Genomic DNA, 22,210 nt, shown 5'->3' on the forward strand with positions numbered 1-22,210 from the left:
AACACAACCAACAACTCAGATTATTTACCTGCACCGTTAAGGAGGAAATCTGTGACATACGTATGTGCAAAATGTTCTTTTTATTCAGTACACATACTGGTTCTAGTTCATCATATATCATAGAATCATTGAATAGTTAGAGCACAGGAGGTGGTCATTTTTTGTCTTGTCCACTCTGCAAGAGTAACTCATCGATTTAAATTGTTACAATCTCTGCGCGGCAACCATAAATAAAAAACTAAAGTTACTGAATGATGTAATTAGCAACAAAATTTCACTTCTTGTAACTTTTATTTTAACATGAATCAGAATCAACATAAATTAAACATGTATTAACAGGAAATTGATACTTTGAATAAAAAGGTACATTTCACATTAAATAGTGATAGATCGAACAAATATCTTACAAAACCACAAGCACCCAGATCACAAGAAATTATGTGCAGCTCCAAGGTTCTCTAACTTAGCTTCTGGTACCTCTGATCTCTCTTGCTCATTCAATTCACCTAGCCCTCAAGTCGCATCCACATGTAGCCGTGTTCCATCTGAGGAACATGAGACCATCATGTTTTTTTTTTTTTAACTGGTCGGTGCAACATCGTGGGCCGAAGGGCCTGTTCTGCGCTGTAATGTTCTATGTTCTATGTTCTATGTTCTATCATCACCTGCTATAGAACCTCCTTAGCTAGATTCACAACAAACTTGATGGTGCAGAATCCCAGGGACTCCTTTATTTGTTCCCTTTAATAAACCCTGCAGTTTGAAACCAAAGCAGTAGGCTAGTAGAAACCTAGTAGGCTAGTTTTCTGATGATTAAGTCACTGTACAGGAGCCACTAGAAGGCCCACATCAGGACCGGAATGTTACCACTGTGCACACCGACAGGATTTTCCCATCCTGCTGCAGTGAACGGAAATTGGACTGGATGCCAAATTCTCCAACCTCGCTGCAGTGGGAGCGTGGCATGAACGGCCAGTAAGATCGCGCCCTAGAACTGTGAAATCCAGAGTCTTGAGTGCATTTTTTAAAAATTGGCGGGTAACTTAGCCAAAAGCTAATAGAAAGACCACATGAAAACTTGAACCTTGGCAAATAGCTAGAACACAGATGAGAAATCAGAGTGAATTCCAGAGAGTGGTGAAATATCTTTTGAGTAGGTCTCAGGAAAAATGAATGAACCTCAAAGGTTCCATAAGATAAGGGAATTTGAGGAGGAAATATAAAGTCGAGTTTATAGCATAAACCTTTATAAGTATAAGTTTAATTATACTCTTTTTGATATACAATACTTTTTAAAAATTCATTTATGGGATGTGGGCGTCGCTGGCTAGGCCAGCATTTATTACTTGTCCATTTTGTTCAGAAATGTGAAATTCTGGGGCATAGTTTATTGGTTATTATGAGGGATTTTTAATATAAACATTAACTGTCTCTAACAGGACTCCAATTAAGTATTTTTACTCCAGATTGTTCAGAGTCCTTTTCCATAAATTACCTAAACGTATAAACGTTAAGATACCAAATTCGTAATTAGCTGCATCACCCTTCACCTCCCCATTACATTTTCTATTTCTTATGCTTGTGTGTTATGGACAGGAAGGGGAATAATTGAAACAGCCCTGATTTCTCCTCACACTACCCATCTGTAAACAAAGGTATTTTTGATTCCCCGTTACAAGTGGTGGCATATTTGGAATGTTCCAATCCTCTATGAATAACTCGCACAGCAAACTCAAGATAAGATAAAAAGGGTTGGTTTATTTCACACACAAAATGTTAGAAAGGGGTTTTGTAACATCCATCCCCTTCGCACTCATACAATAAAAGAGGGATAAGGGAAGTAAAAGATGTCAGGGCAAGAACATGATAAAATACGAGTTATGGTTTTGTGCAATCCAGAGTCCACAATTAAAAGTTCATTTTCCTTCAGAGGGTAGTTGGCTGACTGTTGCAGTGTGATCTGTCTTTCCAGATGGGAGAAGGCACGTTCAGTTAGTCTTAAAAGTACAAATTTCAATATTACACTAGTTCACAGTGTAAATGAGGAACAGATTTCTTTCTGCAGTCACCTGTTCAATGGTAATACGGTAGGCAGACAGATGCTTGCCTGGAGTAAAGTTTCCCTTTAGAGGCCAAACAGTGACAGAAGATAAGATCTAAAAGAATTCAGACAGCTCAAGTCTTGGTCATGTGTCAGGGTGGTTTTGGGCTGATTAATGAGGTCCACAGTTGAAACCCAGGAGATCTAATAGAGGTATACAAGATTATGAAGGGTATAGATAGGGTGAACAGTGGGAAGCTTTTTCCCAGGTCGGAGGTGACGATCACGAGGGGTCACGGGCTCAAGCTGAGAGGGGCGAAGTATAACTCAGACATCAGAGGGACGTTTTTTACACAGAGGGTGGTGGGGGCCTGGAATGCGCTGCCAAGTAAGGTGGTGGAGGCAGGCACGCTGACATCGTTTAAGACTTACCTGGATAGTCACATGAGCAGCCTGGGAATGGAGGGATACAAACGATTGGTCTAGTTGGACCAAGGAGCGGCACAGGCTTGGAGGGCCGAAGGGCCTGTTTCCTGTGCTGTACTGTTCTTTGTTCTTTGAAACCCACTGTATTTGAGAGCAGGTAATGGTTGGGCCATTAACACTATATTAGAGATTAGGAGTCACAAATAGTTGCCTCCAAAGCTGACTGGGTTAATAAAATGGCTGCAGCTGGTCCTGTGCCCTGCTAGCTTAACTTTCTCATGTCATTCTTTAAAGTTTCAGATGGATGAGAGGGGTGTGGAGGGATATGGTCCAAGTGCAGGTCAGTGGGACGAGGCAAAAAATGGTTCGGCACAGACAAGAAGGGGCAAAAGGCCTGTTTCTGAGCTGTAATTTTCTATGGTTCTATTAGTTTAAACACCTTCATAAATAACAGAACTCTATTCTTTGGATACACTTCCTCCTGTGCCCCCTGACATTGCCCAAGGGGCAAAGTGCCAACGTCCAGGGGGCACCTACTGGCACTCTGCCTAGGGATCAGTCAGGGAAGGAGGGAGGCCAGCGATCATGGCCGGGTTGTGGTGGGCGGGGGCTGTAGAGATCAAGGTGAGCCGGGGGGGCGGGGGGGGGGGGGGGGGGGTGGTCGCGGGGCTGGGCCTGGGAATGGTTGGGGGTCAGTGATCGAGCTGGCCAGCAAAGAGGGAGGCTGTCAGTGCGGGGCTACTGCGCATGTGCTGCTCAGCACTGACAGATCAGTGCATCCACAGTAGTCCACTCAGCGCGCTGATTTCAGCCTCGCCAGTGGCCTCTGCATTGCACAGAGTGTGGGAGATTCTTGTCTGAGCTCCCACTGAAAAAACCAGCATGAATTACTCCAGTTTTCACGGGCATTCGACACTTCGAATTTTTTGGGAGAATTCCGCCCAACTTTGGTTTCACCTGTGAAGTAAAACTTCACAATCCTGATGACTTCCATTTCTAATTCTGTTATGTGACTGCTCTGTGGCTTTTCATAAAATGATTGTCGAACGGAGCTCGTCCATTGTAGCTGTGTTGGCTCTCTCTAGGGGCAGTTCTCCTAGAGCCACAGGCCCACCATCTCCCCATAACACTGCAGATTCTTTCTTCTCAGATAACAAATCCAGTACCTTTGCCATTGAATCTGCCTCCACCACAATCTCAGGCAGTGCATTCCAGATCCTAAACACTTGCTGCATAAAAGATTTTCCTTACGGCATCATTGCTTCTTTTGCCAATTAATGAAATCTGTGCCTTCCGGTTCTTGACTCTTGCACCAATGATACCAGATTTTCCCCATCTACTTTGACCAGACCTCTATTTCTTATCTAATCTATCGAAACTACTGCCACTTCTTAATATTTGTCTGGACTACCACAGAGATCTTCCTCTTGTATTATCACAGGCTCTTTCTCCAGCTTGGTAACTGTTCTCTGAATCAATTCTGGACGTGCACGATGCTTTCTTACTTTCCACTCTTTTGTCCATTCTGCCATTCCATGGATTGATTTTCTTGGTCTTTATCCTGATCATTCAAACAATATGCAAACTTACTTAGCTCCTGCACACCCCACAATTGCCATATCCTTTCCATTCATTCGACCCCACTGAAATACATATCATTCGAGTCCCTACTCAAAGTAGTTGGCTTGTGGAAGTGATAGCTTTGGCAAATGCATCAATATAGCTCATGTTACCATTGCACAATCCTTGTTCAACCACATTCTGCTCGTCTTGATTTCAACATAAATCACATGAACAGTTGAGGCACAAGGTGCCTTGATTAGTTCTATCAGCTGCTCAAAATTCTGTAATTAAGCCCAATTAATTATGTGGAATAGACCCGTAATATGATTACCATATTTGATAAGAACTGCTTTATCGTCACAACTTATTACCTTATCATGGTCTTCCTATTCCCTATGGACCAATACGACGCAAGAGCAGAAGTATGCCATTTGGTCCATCAAGTCTGCTCCACCATTCAATGAGATCATGACTGATCTGATATAGAAACATGGAAAAACTACAGCACAAAACAGGCCCTTCGGCCCCACAAGTTGTGCCGAACATATCCCTACCTTCTAGGCCTACCTATAACCCTCCATCCTATTAAGTCCCATGTACTCATCCAGGAGTCTCTTAAAAGACCCTATTGAGTTCGCCTCCACCACCACTGACGGCAGCCAATTCCACTCGCCCACCACCCTCTGTGTGAAAAACTTCTCCCTAACCTTTCCCCTGTACTTACCCCCCAGCACCTTAAACCTGTGTCCTCTCGTAGCAGCCATTTCCACCCTGGGAAAAAGCCTCTGAGAGTCCACCCGATCTATGCCTCTCAACATCTTATATACCTCTATTAGGTCTCCTCTCATCCTACGTCTCTCCAAGGAGAAAAGACCGAGCTCCCTCAGCCTATCCTCATAAGGCAATGCCACTCAATCCAGGCAACATCTCCTCTGCACCCTTTCAATCTTTTCCACATCCTTCCTACAGTGAGGCGACCAGAACTGAGCACAGTACTCCAAGTGGGGTCTGACGAGGGTCTTATATAGCTGCATCATTATCCCCGGACTCCTAAACTCAATCCCTCGACTGATAAAGGCCAGCACACCATACGCCTTCTTAACCACCTCCTCCACCTGCGGGGCCGATTTTAGAGTCCTATATAATGATGCTCAACTCCATTTTCCTACCTTATTCCCATAACCCTCGATTCCATATCTGATTAAAAATCTGTCTTTCTCAACCTTGAACTTAATGCCCAGACTTTACAGCTCTCCAAGGTAAAGAAAATCCACAGATTCACTATCCTCAAGTGAAGGAATTCCTTCATCTCGGTCTTAAATGTGCTCCCTCTGTTATATAATACTGTTAAGATCTCAATCGATGTTACAACTGGTTAGGGTGATCCCTGGCACAAAAGATCATGATGTGGAGATGCCGGCGTTGGACTGGGATAAACACTAAGAGTTTTAACAACACCAGGTTAAAGTCCAACAGGTTTATTTGGTAGCAAATGCCATTAGCTTTCGGAGTGCTGCTCCTTCGTCAGATGGAGTGGATATCTGCTCTCAAACAGGGCATACAGAGACACAAAATCAAGTTACAGAATATGGATTAGAATGTGAATCTTTACAGCTAATCAGGTCTTAAAGATACAGACAATATGAGTGGAGGGAGCATTGAGCACAGGTTAAAGAGATGTGTATTGTCTCCAGACAGGACAGCCAGTGAGATTCTGTAAGTCCAGGAGGCAAGCTGTGGGGGCTACCGATAGTGTGACATAAGAACATAAGAAATAGGAGGAGTAGGCCATCTAGCCCCTCGAGCCTGCCCCGCCATTCAATAAGATCATGGCTGATCTGAAGTGAATCAGTTCCACTTACCCACCTGCTCCCCATAACCCTTAATTCCCCTCCTGATCAGAAATCCATCTATCCGTGACTTAAACATATTCAACGAGGTAGCCTCCACCACTTCAGTGGGCAGAGAATTCCAGAGATTCACCACCTTCTGAGAAGAAGAAGTTCCTCCTCAACTCTGTCCTAAACTGACCCCCCTTTATTTTGAGGCTGTGCCCTCTAGTTCTGGTTTCCTTTCTAAGTGGAAAGAATCTCTCCACTTCTACCCTATCCAGCCCCTTCATTATCTTATATGCCTCTGTAAGATCACCCCTCAGCCTTCTAAACTCCAACGAGTACAAACCTAATCTGCTCAATATCTCCTCATAATCTACACCCCTCATCTCCGGTATCAACCTGGTGAACCATGACACCACACAACCCTGCCACAGCAACCTCTGCACGACGTGCCGGATCATCGACACGGATGCCATCATCTCACGCGAGAACACCATCTACCAGGTACACGGTACCTATTCTTGCAACTCGGCCAACGTTGTCTACCTGATACGCTGCAGGAAAGGATGTCCCGAGGCATGGTACATTGGGGAAACCATGCAGACACTATGACAACGGATGAACGAGCACCGCTCGACAATCACCAGGCAAGACTGTTCTCTTCCTGTGGGGGAGCACTTCAGCGGTCAGGGGCATTAAGCCTCTGATCTTCGGGTAAGCGTTCTCCAAGGCGGCCTTCACAACACACGACAGCGCAGAGTCGCTGAACAGAAACTGATAGCCAAGTTCCGCACACATGAGGACGGCCTAAACTGGGATTTTGGGTTCATGTCACACTATCGGTAACCACCACAGCTTGCCCCCTGGACTTGCAGAATCTCACTGGCTGTCCTGTCTGGAGACAATACACATCTCTTTAACCTGTGCTTAATGCTCCCTCCACTCACATTGTCTGTACCTTTAAGACCTGATTAGCTGTAAAGATTTGCATTCTAATCCGTATTCTGTAACTTGATTTTGTGTCTCTGTATGCCCTGTTTGAGAGCTGATATCCACTCCATCTGACGAAGGAGCAGCACTCCGAAAGCTAATGGCATTTGCTACCAAATAAACCTGTTAAACTTTAACCTGGTGTTAAAACTCTTACTGTCAAAAGATCATAACACTTATTTTTATCAAACGTAGAAGAAACGGAGTCACATGACGACTGATTAATAAATGTTTTCTTCTGTCAAAAACTAAACATTTTTAAAAATGGATTATAATACAATACTCCTCTACTTCTCCTTTAGCTTCACACAGAGGTTTCAGGTTACTATGGATGACAAAATACATTTGAAGCTACAATTCTCTCATCAGCATCCAAAGTCAATATTTGCAGATCTCTCTTCAGAAATCATCCCCCCATCGCCGCCCCCCCACCCCACCCCACCACCCCACCCACAATGATTGTCAAATGGGAGTGTCTAAATTCCACTCTCAGAAAGAGGTTTTAAAAGCTTCTCTCGTAGTAATACTTTGTTGGCGGTCCACATTCCAAAATCCCATTCACGTTGTCCTAAGGCCCAGGAGACCAGAGCTTCTGCTCCACCTTTAGCAGCAAATCTGTGCCAGGATTCTGGACCAGCTCTTTGTGACTTCCACTGCCTTAACGGCTACACTGTTCCGCTGCCATCTTTTGACATACCAGTCACTGCTTTACAATTTGTTCACAGACAGTAATAAAAACTATTCATAGAACATAGAACATAGAACATTACAGCGCAGAACAGGCCCTTCGGCCCACGATGTTGCACCGACCAGTTAAAAAAAAAAACTGTGACCCTCCAACCTAAACCAATTTCTTTTCGTCCATGAACCTATCTACGGATCTCTTAAACGCCCCCAAACTAGGCGCATTTACTACTGATGCTGGCAGGGCATTCCAATCCCTCACCACCCTCTGGGTAAAGAACCTACCCCTGACATCGGTTCTATAACTACCCCCCCTCAATTTAAAGCCATGCCCCCTCGTGCTGGATTTCTCCATCAGAGGAAAAAGGCTATCACTATCCACCCTATCTAAACCTCTAATCATCTTATATGTTTCAATAAGATCCCCTCTTAGCCGCCGCCTTTCCAGCGAAAACAATCCCAAATCCCTCAGCCTCTCCTCATAGGATCTCCCCTCCATACCAGGCAACATCCTGGTAAACCTCCTCTGCACCCTCTCCAAAGCCTCCACATCCTTCCTGTAATGTGGGGACCAGAACTGCACACAGTACTCCAAGTGCGGCCGCACCAGAGTTGTGTACAGTTGCAACATAACGCTACGACTCCTAAATTCAATCCCCCTACCAATAAACGCCAAGACACCATATGCCTTCTTAACAACCTTATCTACTTGATTCCCAACTTTCAGGGATCTATGCACACATACACCTAGATCCCTCTGCTCCTCCACACTATTCAAAGTCCTCCCGTTAGCCCTATACTCAACACAACTGTTATTCCTACCAAAGTGAATTACCTCACACTTCTCCGCATTAAACTCCATCCGCCACCTCTCGGCCCAACTTTGCAACCTGTCTAAGTCTTCCTGCAGACTACGACACCCTTCCTCACTGTCTACCACACCACCGACTTTGGTGTCATCAGCAAATTTGCTAATCCACCCAACTATACCCTCATCCAACCGGTAGTTACTTTTAGAATATCCCTTTTCTAGTATTTCTCACCAGCCGATCTCTTCTTATCCTTGTCTGTTTTTTCTGAAACAGAAGTCTGTTCTCTAATAGTCTCTGATCACGGAGTTTCAGATGTTCTGAAATCTTCTTGTTACAGCTCTCTGGATCACTGGATCTTCTACTACCTTCTTCTAATTTTCTCTGTGGAACTCTAGCCCTGGCTAGATTGCTCCATAATAAGGTTCCAGCTCAAGCAAATCTGAGATCAATCCTATCTCTCTTCCAGTCTCCAACTTAACTAACTAGCTTTTACTACAGATTTCTGGACAAAAGGATCTGTCTGCTTCTCCCATAGGTTGCTAGGCAAATATCTTCACATCCCCACTAAACCTCCTGCTCCTCACCTTGAACCTACGTCCTCTCAAAGACCAATACAGCACAAAAACAGGCCCTTCAGCCCACCAAGTCTGTGCCACACAGATGTCTCTCTAATCTAATATTTTCTTGCCTCTAGGTGGCCCATATCCCTCTATTCCCTTTCTATTCATGTTCTATCCAGATGACTCTTAAACACTGTTCTAGGATCTACCTTCACCACCACCTCCTGCAGTGCGTTCCTGGCATTCACTACCCTGTGTGTGAAAACTTGCCCTTCACATCTCTCTTAAACCTTCCCCCTCTCACTTTCAACCTATGCCCCCGAGTAATTAATCCTTCGATCCTGGGAAAAAGACTCTGACTATCCACTCTCTCCAAACCTGTCACAATCTTATAAAACTATATCAAGTCCCCCCTCATCCTCCGACGCTCCAATGAAAACAATCCAAGTTTGTTCAACCTTTCTTCAAAGTCCACATCCTCCAAACCAGTCAACATCCTGGTAAATCTCTTCTGCACCCTTTCCAATGCATCAACATTCTTCCAGCAGCGTGGCGACCTGAATTGTACACAATACTCCAAATGCGGCCTAACCAAAGTCTTATACAGCTGCAACAGGATTTCCAATTCCTATACTCAGCTCTCTGACCGATGAAAGTCAGCATGCCATATGCCTTCTTGACCACCTTGTCCACCTGAGTTGCCATTTTCAGGGAATTGTGGATCAGCATGCCTAGATCCCTCTGTATGCTAATATTTCTAAGGGCTCTACCATTTACTGCATACTTTCCTTCTGCTGTTGACCTTCAAAATCGCATCACCTCACATTTGTCCGGGTAAAATTCCATCTGCCATCTTTCGGCCCAGGTCTTCAGCTGATTTATATGCTGCTGTATTCTCTGACAATTCATCTCATTATCCACTACTCCTCCAATTTTTGTATTATCTGCAAATTTACTAATCAGACTACCTCCATTTTCCTCTACAAACAACAGTGGCCCCAGCACTGATCCTTGTGGAGGGCAAGTATTTGGGGTTACGGGGATAGGACTGGGTGAGATTGTTGTCAGTGCAGGCTCGATGGCCAAATGGCCTCCTTCTACACTGTAATTCTATGATTCTAACACCGCTTGTCACATACCTCCAGTTAGAAAAGTACCCTTCTACTGCTACTCTCTGCTATCTATGCCCAAACCAGTTTTCTATCCATCTTACCAGCTCGCCTCGGATCCCATACGAGTTCACTTGCTGTATCAGCCTGCCATGAGGAACCTTATCGAAGGCTTTACTAAGTTCATGAATACAACATCCACTGCCCTGCTCAATTTTTCTTGTCACTTCTTCAAAGAACTCAATCAAGTTTGAGAGACACGACCTCCCCTTCATAAAACCATGCTGCCAATCATTAATGAGCCTATTCGCTTCCAGATGTGAATACATCCTGTCCCTAAGGATCTTCTCCAATAATTTCCCCACCACAGATGTAGGGCTCACAGGCCTATAATTTCCCGGATTGTCTCTTCTACCCTTCTTAAACAGAGGAACAATGTTAGCTACTCTCCAATCCTCTGGTACCTCACCCGTGGCTAAAGAGGATACAAAGAAGGGAAGGGAATGGTCTAGTGGTATTATCGCTAGACTATTAGTCCAGAAACACAGCTAATATTCTGGGGACCCGGGTTCGAATCCTGCCACGGTAGATGGTGAAATTTGAATTCAATAAAAAATATCTGAAATTAAGAATCTACTGTTGACATGAAACCATTGTCAATTGTTGGAAAAACCCATCTGGTTCACTAATGTCCTTTAGGGAAGGGAATCTGCCATCCTTACTTGGTCTTGCCTACATGTGACTCCAGAGCCACAGCAATGTGTTGACTCTCAACTGCCCTCCGAAATGGTCGTGCAAGACACTCAGTTGTATCAACCGCAACAAAGTCTCAACAAAGAAATGAAACCAGATGGAATTCCCTCCCTAACGGCATTGTGGGTCAACCCACAGAACATGGACTGCAGCGATTCAAGAAGGCAGCTCACCATCACTTTCTCAAGGGCAACTAGGGGATGGGCAATAAATGCTGGCCAGCCAGCGACGCCTATGCCCCACGAATGAATTTTTAAAAAAAGATTTTGGCCAAGGCCTCATCAATTTCTTCCCTCACCCCTCTCAGTGTTTTGGGAAAGACCCTATCTGGCCCTGGGGACCTGTCTACCTTAATGTTTTTTAAAACCTCAATATCTCCTCCCTTTTTATCCCAACATCTCCCGTGACTGAGCCTTCAACTAAAGGGAACAGCAACTCCTTATCCACTCTGTCCATGCTCCTCATAATCTTGCACACCTCGATCAGCCCATCAGTAATTCGGACAGATATTCCACTGCAGCTGGTTTCATAAAATTTCTCAGATATAAATGGGAAAGGTTTTCCTTTAGCTTGAGGGAAAAAATGGTTATTAAAAATTATTATTGAAAATATTGTGCCAGTGGTTCCTGTTGAGGGATTCTATTTGTCAACATAAATGTTGGTGTGCTTTCATCAAGGAGCAACTTGTAGATAACAAAACAGGAGGCAGCCAAGGAAGGATCATTGGGACACCAGAGATAATAAGACCATAAGACATAGGAGCAGAATTAGGCCACTCACCCCATCTTCTCCGCCATTCAATCATGGCTGATATTTTTCTCATCCCCATTCTCCTGCCTTTTCCCCATAATCCCTGACCCCCTTATTAATCAAGAATCTATCGCTGTCTTAAAGACATAAGAACATAAGAAATAGGAGCAGGAGTAGGCCATCTGGCCCTTCGAGCCTGCCCCGCCATTCAACAAGATCATGGCTGATCTGAAGCGAATCAGTTCCACTTACCCGCCTGCTCCCCATATCCCCTAATTCCCTTACCGATCAGAAAACTATCTACCCGTGATTTAAACATATTCAACGAGGAAGCCTCCACCACTTCAATGGGTAGAGAATTCCAGAGATTCACTACCCTCTGAGAGAAGAAGTTCCCCCTCAACTCTGTTCTGAACCGGCCCCCCCTTATTTTGAGGCTGTGCCCTCTAGTTCTGGTTTCCCTTCTAAGTGGAAAGAATCTCTCCACCTCTACCCTATCCAGCCCCTTCATTATCTTATATGTCTCTATAAGATCACCCCTCATCCTTCTAAACTCCAACTTAGAAACTTAGAAACCCTACAGCACAGAGAGAGGCCATTCGGCCCATCGAGTCTGCACCGACCACAATCCCACCAGGCCCTACCCCCATATCACTACATATTTACCCACTAATCTCTCTAAGCTACGCATCCCAGGACACTAAGGGCAATTTTAGCATGGCCAATCAACCTAACCCGCACATCTTTGGACTGTGGGAGGAAACCGGAGCACCCGGAGGAAACCCACGCAGACACGAAGAGAATGTGCAAACTCCACACAGACAGTGACCCAAGCCGGGAATCGAACCCAGGTCCCTGGAGCTGTGAAGCAGCAGTGCTAACCACTGTGCTACCGTGCCGAGTACAGACCCAATCTGTTTAATCTCTCCTCATAAGCCACACCCCTCATCTCCGGTATCAACCTGGTGAACCTTCTCTGCACTCCCTCCAAGGCCAATATATCCTTTCGCAAATAAGGGGACCAAAACTGCACACAGTACTCCAGTTGCGGCCTCACCAGTGCCTTGTACAGTTGCAGCAAGACCTCCCTGCTTTTATATTCTATCCCCCTCGCGATAAAGGCCAACATTCCATTTGCCTTCTTGATCACCTGCTGCACCTGCAGACTGAGTTTTTGCGATTCGTGCACAAGGACCCCCAGGTCCCTCTGCACAGTCGCACAATGTAATTTTTCTCCATTTAAATAATATTCCAATTTACTATTATTTCTTCCAAAGTGCTAACGTTATATTCCATCTGCCAGATCCTCGCCCACTCGCTCAGCCTATCCAAAGACACTCAATGACCTGGCCTCCACAGCCTTCTGCGGCAAAAAGTTCCACAAATTCACCACTCTTTGACTGAAGAAATTCCTCGTCATCTCAGTTTTAAAGGATCGTCCCTTTAGCCTGAGTTTGTGCCCTCTGGTTCTAGTTTTTCCTACTAGTGGAAACATCCTCTCCAAGTCCACTCTATCCAGGCCTCGCAATATCCTGTAAGTTTCAATAAGATCCCCCCTCATCCTTCTAAACTCCGAGTACAGACCCAGATTCCTCAACCGTTCCACATATAACAAGCTCTTCGTCTCAGAGATCATTCTTGCGAACCTCCTCTGGACCCTTTCCAAGGCCAGCACATCCTTCCTTAGATATGCGGCCCAAAACTGCTCACAATACTCCAAATGGGGCCTGACCAGAGCCTTATACAGCCTCAGAAGTACATCCCTGCTCTTTATTCTAGCCTCTCGACATGAATGTTAACATTGCATTTGCCTTCCCTGACTCTCTTGGAGCTCTGGCATTCCACTGGTGTCTTCCACCGTGAAGACTGATGCAAAGTAACTATTCAGCTCCCCTGCCATTTCTTTGTTTCCTATTATTTCTTCTCCAGCCTCATTTTCCAGTGGTCCAATGGCTATTTGTGCCTCTCTCTTACCTTTTATATTATTGAAAAAAAATTCTTCTTGTCTTTTTATATTACTAGCTCGCTTGCACTCATATTTCATCTTCTTCCCCTTTACTGTTTTTTTGGTTGTTTTCTGCTTTTAAAGGCTTCCCAATCCTCTGGCTTCCCACTAATCCTTGCCACTTTGTTTGCTTTTTCTTTAGCTTTTATGCTGTCCTTGATTTCCCTCGTCAGCCATGGATGCCTCGTCCTCCCCCTCAACATGTTTTCTCCTCCTTGGGATGAATTTCTGTTGTGCCTCAGAATAACTCTCAAAAACTCCTGCCATTGCTGTTCCACTGTCTTCCCTGCTGGGTTCCCTTTCCAATCAACTCTGGCCAGCTCCTCCCTCATGTCTTTGTAGTTACCTTTATTTAATTGTAATACCGTTACATCTGATTCTAGCTTCTCCCTCTCAAACTGCAGGGTAAATTCTATCATATTGTGGTCACTGCTCCCTCAGGGTTCCTTCACCTGAAGTTCCCTAATCAAGTCTGCCACATTACACATCACCAAATCCAAAATTGCCTGTTCCCTCATAGGCTGTGTCACAAGCTGCTCCAAAAAAAAATCCCTTACACATTCCACAAATTCCTTTCCTTGGGATCCACTCCCTACCTGGGAGTCCACCTACATATTGAAGTCCCCATTATCATTGTAATATTGCCTTTTTTATATACCTATTCTATCTCCCGATTTATTTTCTGCCCCACATCCTGACTACTGCGAGTAACTTCCATCAGGATCTTTTTACCTTTGTAATTCCTCAACTCTACCCACAGAGATTCTATGCCTTCTGATCCTATATCACTTCTTGTTATCGATTTAACTTCATTCCTTACTAACAATGCAACCCCGCCCCCTTTGCCCATCTGCCAGTCTTCCGATAGGACACATACCCTTGAATATTTAGATCCAAGCCCTGATCCCCTTGCAGCCATGTCTCTATGATGCCCACAACATCGTACCGGCCAATTTCAATGTGCGCAACAAACTTGTTCCATATACTGCGTGCATTTATGTACAACGCCCTCAGTCCTGCATTGACCACCTCCCTTCTCATACTTGTCACTTTTTTTTGCTCTGCCTGAGGTTAGATTCCTGTCACCTTCTATACTCTGTTCTATTACGTGGACTGGAAACTTTACTAACTTCTCCTGAGCCCTCAGTTCCATTAACCTGCACTTCTACCCTCTCCTTTAACTTTGATTTTCGAATTCTCCAGACAACTGAACCCTCCCCCCACCACTATTAATGACACAGGAGGAGGTAGAGCTACCATTGCAGGTGATTCCCTGGCTATGATTAGTTGGATAAGAATGGAGCAGGATAGTGTTGTCAACTTTGTCAAAGGTAGCAGAGAGATTGAGAAGGGTGAAGAGGGGTAGTGCATCTTTGCAACAGCCATGTAGGATGTCACCGGTGACTTTGATATTTGATGCCATTTGGGTACTGTGGCATAGGATACCTGATTGAAGGGAGTCAAATATGTTCTGGGAAATGTGAGTACAGATTTGGGAAGCAAAACTCCATTAAAGAAGTTTGGAAAAGGTCATTTGCAAGTACAGAGAAATCGAGGGGTTTATTGTTGAGGAGAGCAGATTTGAAGGAAAGGACGACAGATCCGAGGAGAAGGAACCATTAACATCAGCTAACATAAAATCAGGAAGGGAAGCTGGGTGGTCAGTATTTTATTGGGGATAGGATCGAGGGATGGTGAACTGGAGAAAGAAATAGATGCATTATTCATGACAGAATGCTTACATAACTCTGGTATATTCATACTGTAATTATAAAAATACATGATCAAACCATGGAACCTGCTGTGTTTGCAGTTTCCCCTGGATATAAACTCAAAAACAATATAATGACAGCTAAATAATGTTAGCTCAAATATTTTTTTAAATGCACAAACCTCCTCTTGGACAAAATCCATTATGTTCTTGAAATCCAGATCATCATAATAATGCGTGATTCCTTTACGAATATTTTTATTTATAAACTCTAATGTCTGGAAAACAAATGGCACAAAATTAAATCAGGAGCACCACCTTTGAAGGCCGTCCAAGCAGCTACAGATAATCAGACTGAACATGAAGTGTAGTTTACACAGTCTGACTCAGTAATTATGCAGTAAATCAGTCAAAAACTTTGAGATTAAGAATGAAGTACCTTGTTACAAAATAAGGAAATATCACAATCATACTTTCATCGAAAATAGTTTGTGCAGGTGCCTGCAGAAGAACAGCTATGCATTCTCAATAGTAATTCAGAGTGAAATGCTTTGAAATGGCTATTGATGTAATAAGGATCTGTAGAAATCTAACACGGTCACTTGTATTTGTTATACAATTCTGCTGTGACCTCTGTTAAACACCATGCTGTTAAAATCTTCTATTAAAAAGCAGATTCTGATCTACAAGTGTAAAATAGACCATGTGAAATACATCCCCCATACTTCAGGTCTTTTAAGATGACCCAGGGATGAATGCGCTCGAATAAAGAGGAGAAAGTAATATGTGTACTTCTCAAGAGACTGATGAATCATTTTGGTAGGAAAGTGATGTTTGGAGGATGAATGTTCAAAGAATGAAGACAGCCCTACAAAATAATGAATCCTTCTGGCTTTCTTCATTCTAAAGCCTCCATAGTTTGGACTTACCTCCTGTCTTAATCCTTTCTACTGTAAATTATTTTGGTTTTCATATCCTATGCTATTCTCAAGGGAGAGTCTCACATTCCTCAAACCTCTGAGCATGTCAATTCTTGCCTTCTGATCTAGATAAACTTTCAGCATTATTCTTGGGAAATGGGATTTCAAGCTCTGCCTGATTACTATTTTAAACAGCTGGAATTTATCAATATCTCTCCAGTCTTCCATCATGTTACAAGATCATTTCAGACCTCGTTATAAGTTTAAAATATCAAGCAAATGTATTAGACAATGAGCAATCAATTCATACAATTACCCAGTTACACCACATCTCTTGGGAGTGTGTGCAAATGGAGTATGTCTAGTTTACATTCACAGTTTCCAAGTGTCAACATTGGTATTTATAATGGGAAAAAAATGAAAGCACATGCAGACAAAAATTTTAACACATTATAAATTATATCATTGTTTGATTTTTCACTGGTTCATTATTCATGCTATAAATTTGCCTCACATTTTAAAAGTCTGGTATTCATGTTGTGCCAATTTTAAGAAATTAAGTGAAATCTCGTGGAGCCAGAGACTTCACTGTCAAGAGCCAGTCACTAAATAGGTTCTGTTCTGTTTTACTAGCTTTGTTGTCTTACCAGAACAGATTATCAAAAATTTACCTAGATCTCAAGGCAATGATAGACATTCTCAAAGATGTAGAAAATTGAGTCTTCCTGGAGATTGATCAATGATATGACATCTGAAATATTCTACGGTTAGGACATTAGAAAAAAATCCAACAACATAGTACTCATTTCATAGCCTGGGATTTTGTTGTGTCAAATTGACTTAGGGGGTCTTTTAAAATAGCAGACAGTTTCCCCCATCCAGAATGCCTTTAATGCTGACCTGGCTGGCTCCATTGTGGAGATAGGTGCCTCCTGCTCTGCAATCTTCATGGAGCCGAGCCAGATTTTCTCAAAAAAAAGAGTCATGGTTCACGCTCCCTTAGGAGTTGTGAACTCAAGGGGACCTTTTAAAAGGCAAGTTCAAAAGAAACCCTCATACCCCGTGCCAATTTCTGTCTTTTACACCCATCCCATCAGGCCCCTCAAACCTCCATGCCAGGCTCTGCCTCTCCATTCAGCCCCTCAGGTCCCTCATTTCCCCTATGCTATGCTCTGGCACTTCCATGCCCTTGGTCTGCTAATCTAATAGATGTCTGGGCATCCAAACGGTGGCATCTTGGACAGTGCAGCAATCACAGTGGCTTTTTAAAATTCATTCATGGGACATGGCCGTCGCTGGCTGGCCAGCATTTATTGCCCAACCCTAGTTGCCCTTGTCCAGAGGGCAGTTGAGAGTCAACCACATTGCAGTGGCTCTGGAGTCATATGTAGGCCAGACTAGATAAGGATGGCAGATTTCCTTCCCTAAAGGATGTTAGTGAACCAGATGGATTTTCTCAACAATCGACAATGGTTCCATGGTCATCATAGAAATCATAGAAACCCTACAGTGCAGAAGGAGGCCATTCGGCCCATCGAGTCTGCACCGACCACAATCCCACCCAGGCCCTACCCCCACATATTTTACCCGCTAATCCCTCTAACCTTCACATCCCAGGACTCTAAGGGGCAATTTTTTTTTTTAACCTGGCCAATCAACCTAACCTGCACATCTTTGGACTGTGGGAGGAAACCGGAGCACCTGGAGGAAACCCACGCAGACACGAGGAGAATGTGCAAACTCCACACAGACAGTGACCCGAGCCGGGAATCGAACCCGGGACCCTGGAGCTGTGAAGCAGCAGTGCTAACCATTGTGCTACCGTGCCGCCCCTATTTTTTTTTTTATTGATCAGTTTTTATTTATTTTTTATTAACGATCAGTAGATCTTTAATTTCAGATATTTTTTATTGAATTCAAATTCCACCAACTGCCATGGCAAAATTTGAATCCAGGTCCCCAGAATATTAGCTGAATTTCTAGTGATAATACCACTAGGCCATTGCCTTCCCTTGGATTAGGCCTCAAGTCTCTGCTGTGAGACATGAACTTTCAACTTTCTAAGTTGGAAGGGAGAGTGCTACCACTAAGCAAAGACTGACAAACAAATTTATAAATTGTCATGGGAAGCATGAAGTTAAATTGGATGAAGATCCTATTGTCAATTGACCTCATGACCCAATAAGTAAACAGAGTATTTATGTTAGTATCCATTAACAATGCTATTATATTACAGGCTACTACTAATAATTAAACAATACAAACATCTACAAGGTTGTAAATTGCACTCAAAAAGATCATCTGAATTCAGTAGCTTCAAATGAAAGTGGACAACACCATCACATATATATTTGATAAATCTTACCTGATTTCTAAAGATCAATGCCACAATTCCACCCAGCAATTCAAGGATCAGCACAATTGCAAGGGTGTAGAGAAACTATAAACAAAAACACACAAAATGATGCTTAATTGTCTCTCTCTCCATTCCAAACTTACTTTAAAGATATTGATAGTTTTAGAAATCTTATTTTTGGGTTTCCCAAATGGAGACATACAAACACAACAATGGAGGCCTCAGTGTAGCTACCTTCAGTCTGCTCTAATGCTCACAAGAGGAGAATTGGAAGTGGGCATTGGAGCTGGTAGACGGTCTAAACTTGTAGTTCTGGAGTTTGGAGAGGTGAAGTACACTTTTGGATATGGTTCCGGGATACCTTTGGGAGAGGTCAGGTGCCTTTTGGAATTGTCAAAAGTAAACATGAATGTGCGTAACAAGTGGATTAACAACTGCCAAAGGGAGCTGTTAAGGTATTTAAATCAGCCTTTAAATTTTTGAAAAGTGTTGAAAAAAAATACTGTTTGCTATTTCACACTGTCTATTGACATAACCATGAGGATTGTCATTACAGAATTAGTGCTGCATGACATGTCTCATAACCCATCACAGGTTGTCTGTCTGTTCACATTGTGATTGACAGCTCCAAGTGCTTACAAAGTATTTGAAATGGGATTACGAATACAAATGTTTATTCTTAAGTGATTAAATAAATTTAAATGCTGTGAATATTTTTTCTAAATCACGGAAAATCTTTTATTTAAATAGTGAATATATCAATAGGCACATAAGAATTTTATTTGATATCAGCATGAGTCTGAAGTCTGTCCAAGGAGGATACTGGATGACTTGAACAAAACAAAGAACAATACAGCACAGGAACTGGCCCTTCGGCCCTCCAAGCCCGCGCCGCTCCCTGGTCCAAACTAGACCATTCTTTTGTATCCCTCCATTCCCACTCCGTTCATGTGGCTATCTAGATAAGTCTTAAACGTTCCCAGTGGGTCCGCCTCCACCACCTTGCCCGGCAGCGCATTCCAGGCCCCCACCACCCTCTGTAAAATACGTCCTTCTGGTATCCGTGTTAAACCTCCCCCCCCCCTCACCTTGAACCTATGACCTCTTGTGAACGTCACCACTGACCTGGGAAAAAGCTTCCCACCGTTCACCCTATCTATGCCTTTCATAATTTTATACACCTCTATTAGGTCACCCCTCATCCTCCGTCTTTCCAGTGAGAACAACCCCAGTTTACCCAATCTCTCCTCATAACTAAGCCCTTCCATACCAGGCAACATCCTGGTAAACCTCCTCTGCACTCTCTCTAAAGCCTCCACGTCCTTCTGGTAGTGTGGCGACCAGAACTGGGTGCAGTATTCCAAATGCGGCCGAACCAACGTTCTATACAACTGCAACATCAGACCCCAACTTTTATACTCTATGCCCCGTCCTATAAAGGCAAGCATGCCATATACCTTATTCACTACCTTCTCCACCTGTGACGTCACCTTCAAGGATCTGTGGACTTGCACACCCAGGTCCCTCTGCGTATCTACACTCTTTATGGTTCTGCCATTTATTGTATAGCTCCCCGCTACGTTAGTTCTACCAAAATGCATCACTTCGCATTTACCATAGAACCATAGAAAATTACAGCTCAGAAACAGGCCTTTTGGCCCTTCTTGTCTGTGCCGAACCATTTTTTGCCTAGTCCCACTGACCTGCACTTGGACCATATCCCTCCACACCCCTCTCATCCATGAACCCGTCCAAGTTTTTCTTAAATGTTAAAATGGAGCTAGAGGATGTAAGGGCAAAGGGTGGTGGGTGGGGACATGGATTGGCAGGAGTTGGCATTATGTGGCAAAAGGAGCTATGAAAGCCATGGAGTGGTGGGCTGAAGGGTATAGATTAGAATGTAGGATATGGGGGTGGTGAGAGGCATGACGCATTGGCTGGACAGAGCACGAGGAATGGTGACGGGTTATGAGGGACGAGGGCTGGTTTTGGTTCAATTTCTTTCTTTCCACAGTGTCAGAGTACTGAGGTGACCCATTTCGAAATGTAAATCAACAGGCCCAGCTCCTGCTCCATCCTGCCCCCTCAGGGCCTGACTCCCACTTCACCCTGCGCCCTCTCAGAATCTGTTTGGGAGTAGTTAATTCAACAGATATTACAACCTCTCTCAGCATCCATAAGAGGAGAAAATTATAGCAAGGTCAAAATGGAATTTAGTTGAATCTTATGGTCAATTATGGTTAACTAATACTGTTCAAGCTGATATTTAAAGATATGTCTTCTTGTGCAAAACACAGGAGGGTTGTAAGCACCAACAGAATGCTTGCCTAACACATACCTTTGCCTTCAGGAGGGACAAAGATTAGGCTGGAAATATTATACTCCTTTAGAGCCGGGAAATTACTTTCATTGACTACATTCATAAGACATTCCTTTGTCTGCAAGATGGCTGTTCATTCCCTTCGATCTCCATTGGTCAGTTTATTATTTCGGTGCCATTTTCTCCTATTCTTTTATAGCGTAGCTCCTCTGTCAGCATTGGAGTACAATTACAAATTTATGCCTTTATTTGCCTTTCTGCTCTCTCAATCTTATCCTTCCTTTATCTTAGCTGAGGATGTCTGAAACATGGTACCTGAACTCCTTACATTTAAATCATTTGGACTGAACCAAATCTGTTACTCCACCGAGTCCTCAGATTCTGATGTCTGTCATTGCTTTGCTGGGACTGTTTGCTCTGCTCTCAGCTCTTTTATGAGCTCTCTTTATAAGTGGACAGAGTGTGGATCACAGAGTGATTAGGGAACTGAGTGCTTCTTAAACAGCAAGGTTTAAAATACACAGGGGCAAGTGGCAAATTCACCCTCAAAAATGCCCAAAAAGCCCCAAATCAGTTATGGGAGCGGCTATTGAAAGTCACCCTCTCCTGTACATGGTAGAAATCAGAATCTGTGAGGAGCTGTTACTCCAATCACAGGCCCTTTTTCACTGCTCCTCAAGAGATAGAATTTATGGTTGGAGAAGCCGCAAGGGCAGGAGAGAATTAGCCTTTCATTGGAGGAGCTGGAACAGTTATTCTGGCTGGTCTTAGTGCCACCATTGTGCTGAGCCTGAACCCAGGAGAAGGACAGGATAGCAGTGGGAAACCTCAGCAATGCTCACCCAAAATCAGTGACCACAGTGCTCAAGTTGAGCCTGGACCTGGCGATGGACACACCAGGGTCGGGATGCCTGTGAGGGACGAACACATCAGCAGGAGGGGCAGAGACATGCTGAGAAGTTGGAGAAACGGTGTGATCCACCTTAATGAATTTTATTGTCTGGCTCTGAAGTTCTTTAATGACACTGATACCTTGATTTGCAGAGTCATTCTCAAAAAGGCTACTGACCCTCTGTGTAGCATGAAGTACAGAAGCCACTTTCAGAAATAAAGGTGTTTGGAAGGTTTTCTGTACGAAATGGAGGGTAGCAGGCACAGGCACATTAGGATAAATGTCACCCTCTTCTGGAATAAATTTTCTATGCTTTAGTGTCTGGCTGTAAGAGATGGGAAGATGAGAAGGCTACCAGCTCCCTGGTAACAATGAAATATGAAGTAATCAAATATTACACAAGATTTGATGTCTACAGCCACTGACGTAGGAATGCATATATAATTATACCTTCAAATATTCTTATCTTCACAGTTTTAAGTA

The 22,210-nt window shown here is 43.6% G+C and overlaps 1 protein-coding gene across 2 annotated transcripts in view; it reads right to left on the reverse strand.

The window, feature by feature from the left end:
* tspan15 (tetraspanin 15) overlaps window positions 1–22,210 on the reverse strand; it is a 143,417-nt gene that overhangs the window by 73,061 nt on the left and 48,146 nt on the right. For both annotated transcript variants that reach the window (XR_013498994.1, XM_078223656.1), the window contains exons 3-4: window positions 18,525–18,599; window positions 15,422–15,517 (exon numbers count right to left, since the gene is read on the reverse strand). Coding sequence is in view for 1 of the 2 variants with exons in the window: in XM_078223656.1 (XP_078079782.1) it covers window positions 15,422–15,517; window positions 18,525–18,599 (171 nt within the window). In the remaining variant the exon portion in view is untranslated. The remainder of the gene's footprint in view (window positions 1–15,421; window positions 15,518–18,524; window positions 18,600–22,210) is intronic.

The sequence above is a fragment of the Mustelus asterias genome, chromosome 11, assembly GCF_964213995.1.
Source record: "Mustelus asterias chromosome 11, sMusAst1.hap1.1, whole genome shotgun sequence".
Classification (NCBI taxonomy): Eukaryota; Metazoa; Chordata; class Chondrichthyes; order Carcharhiniformes; family Triakidae; genus Mustelus; species Mustelus asterias.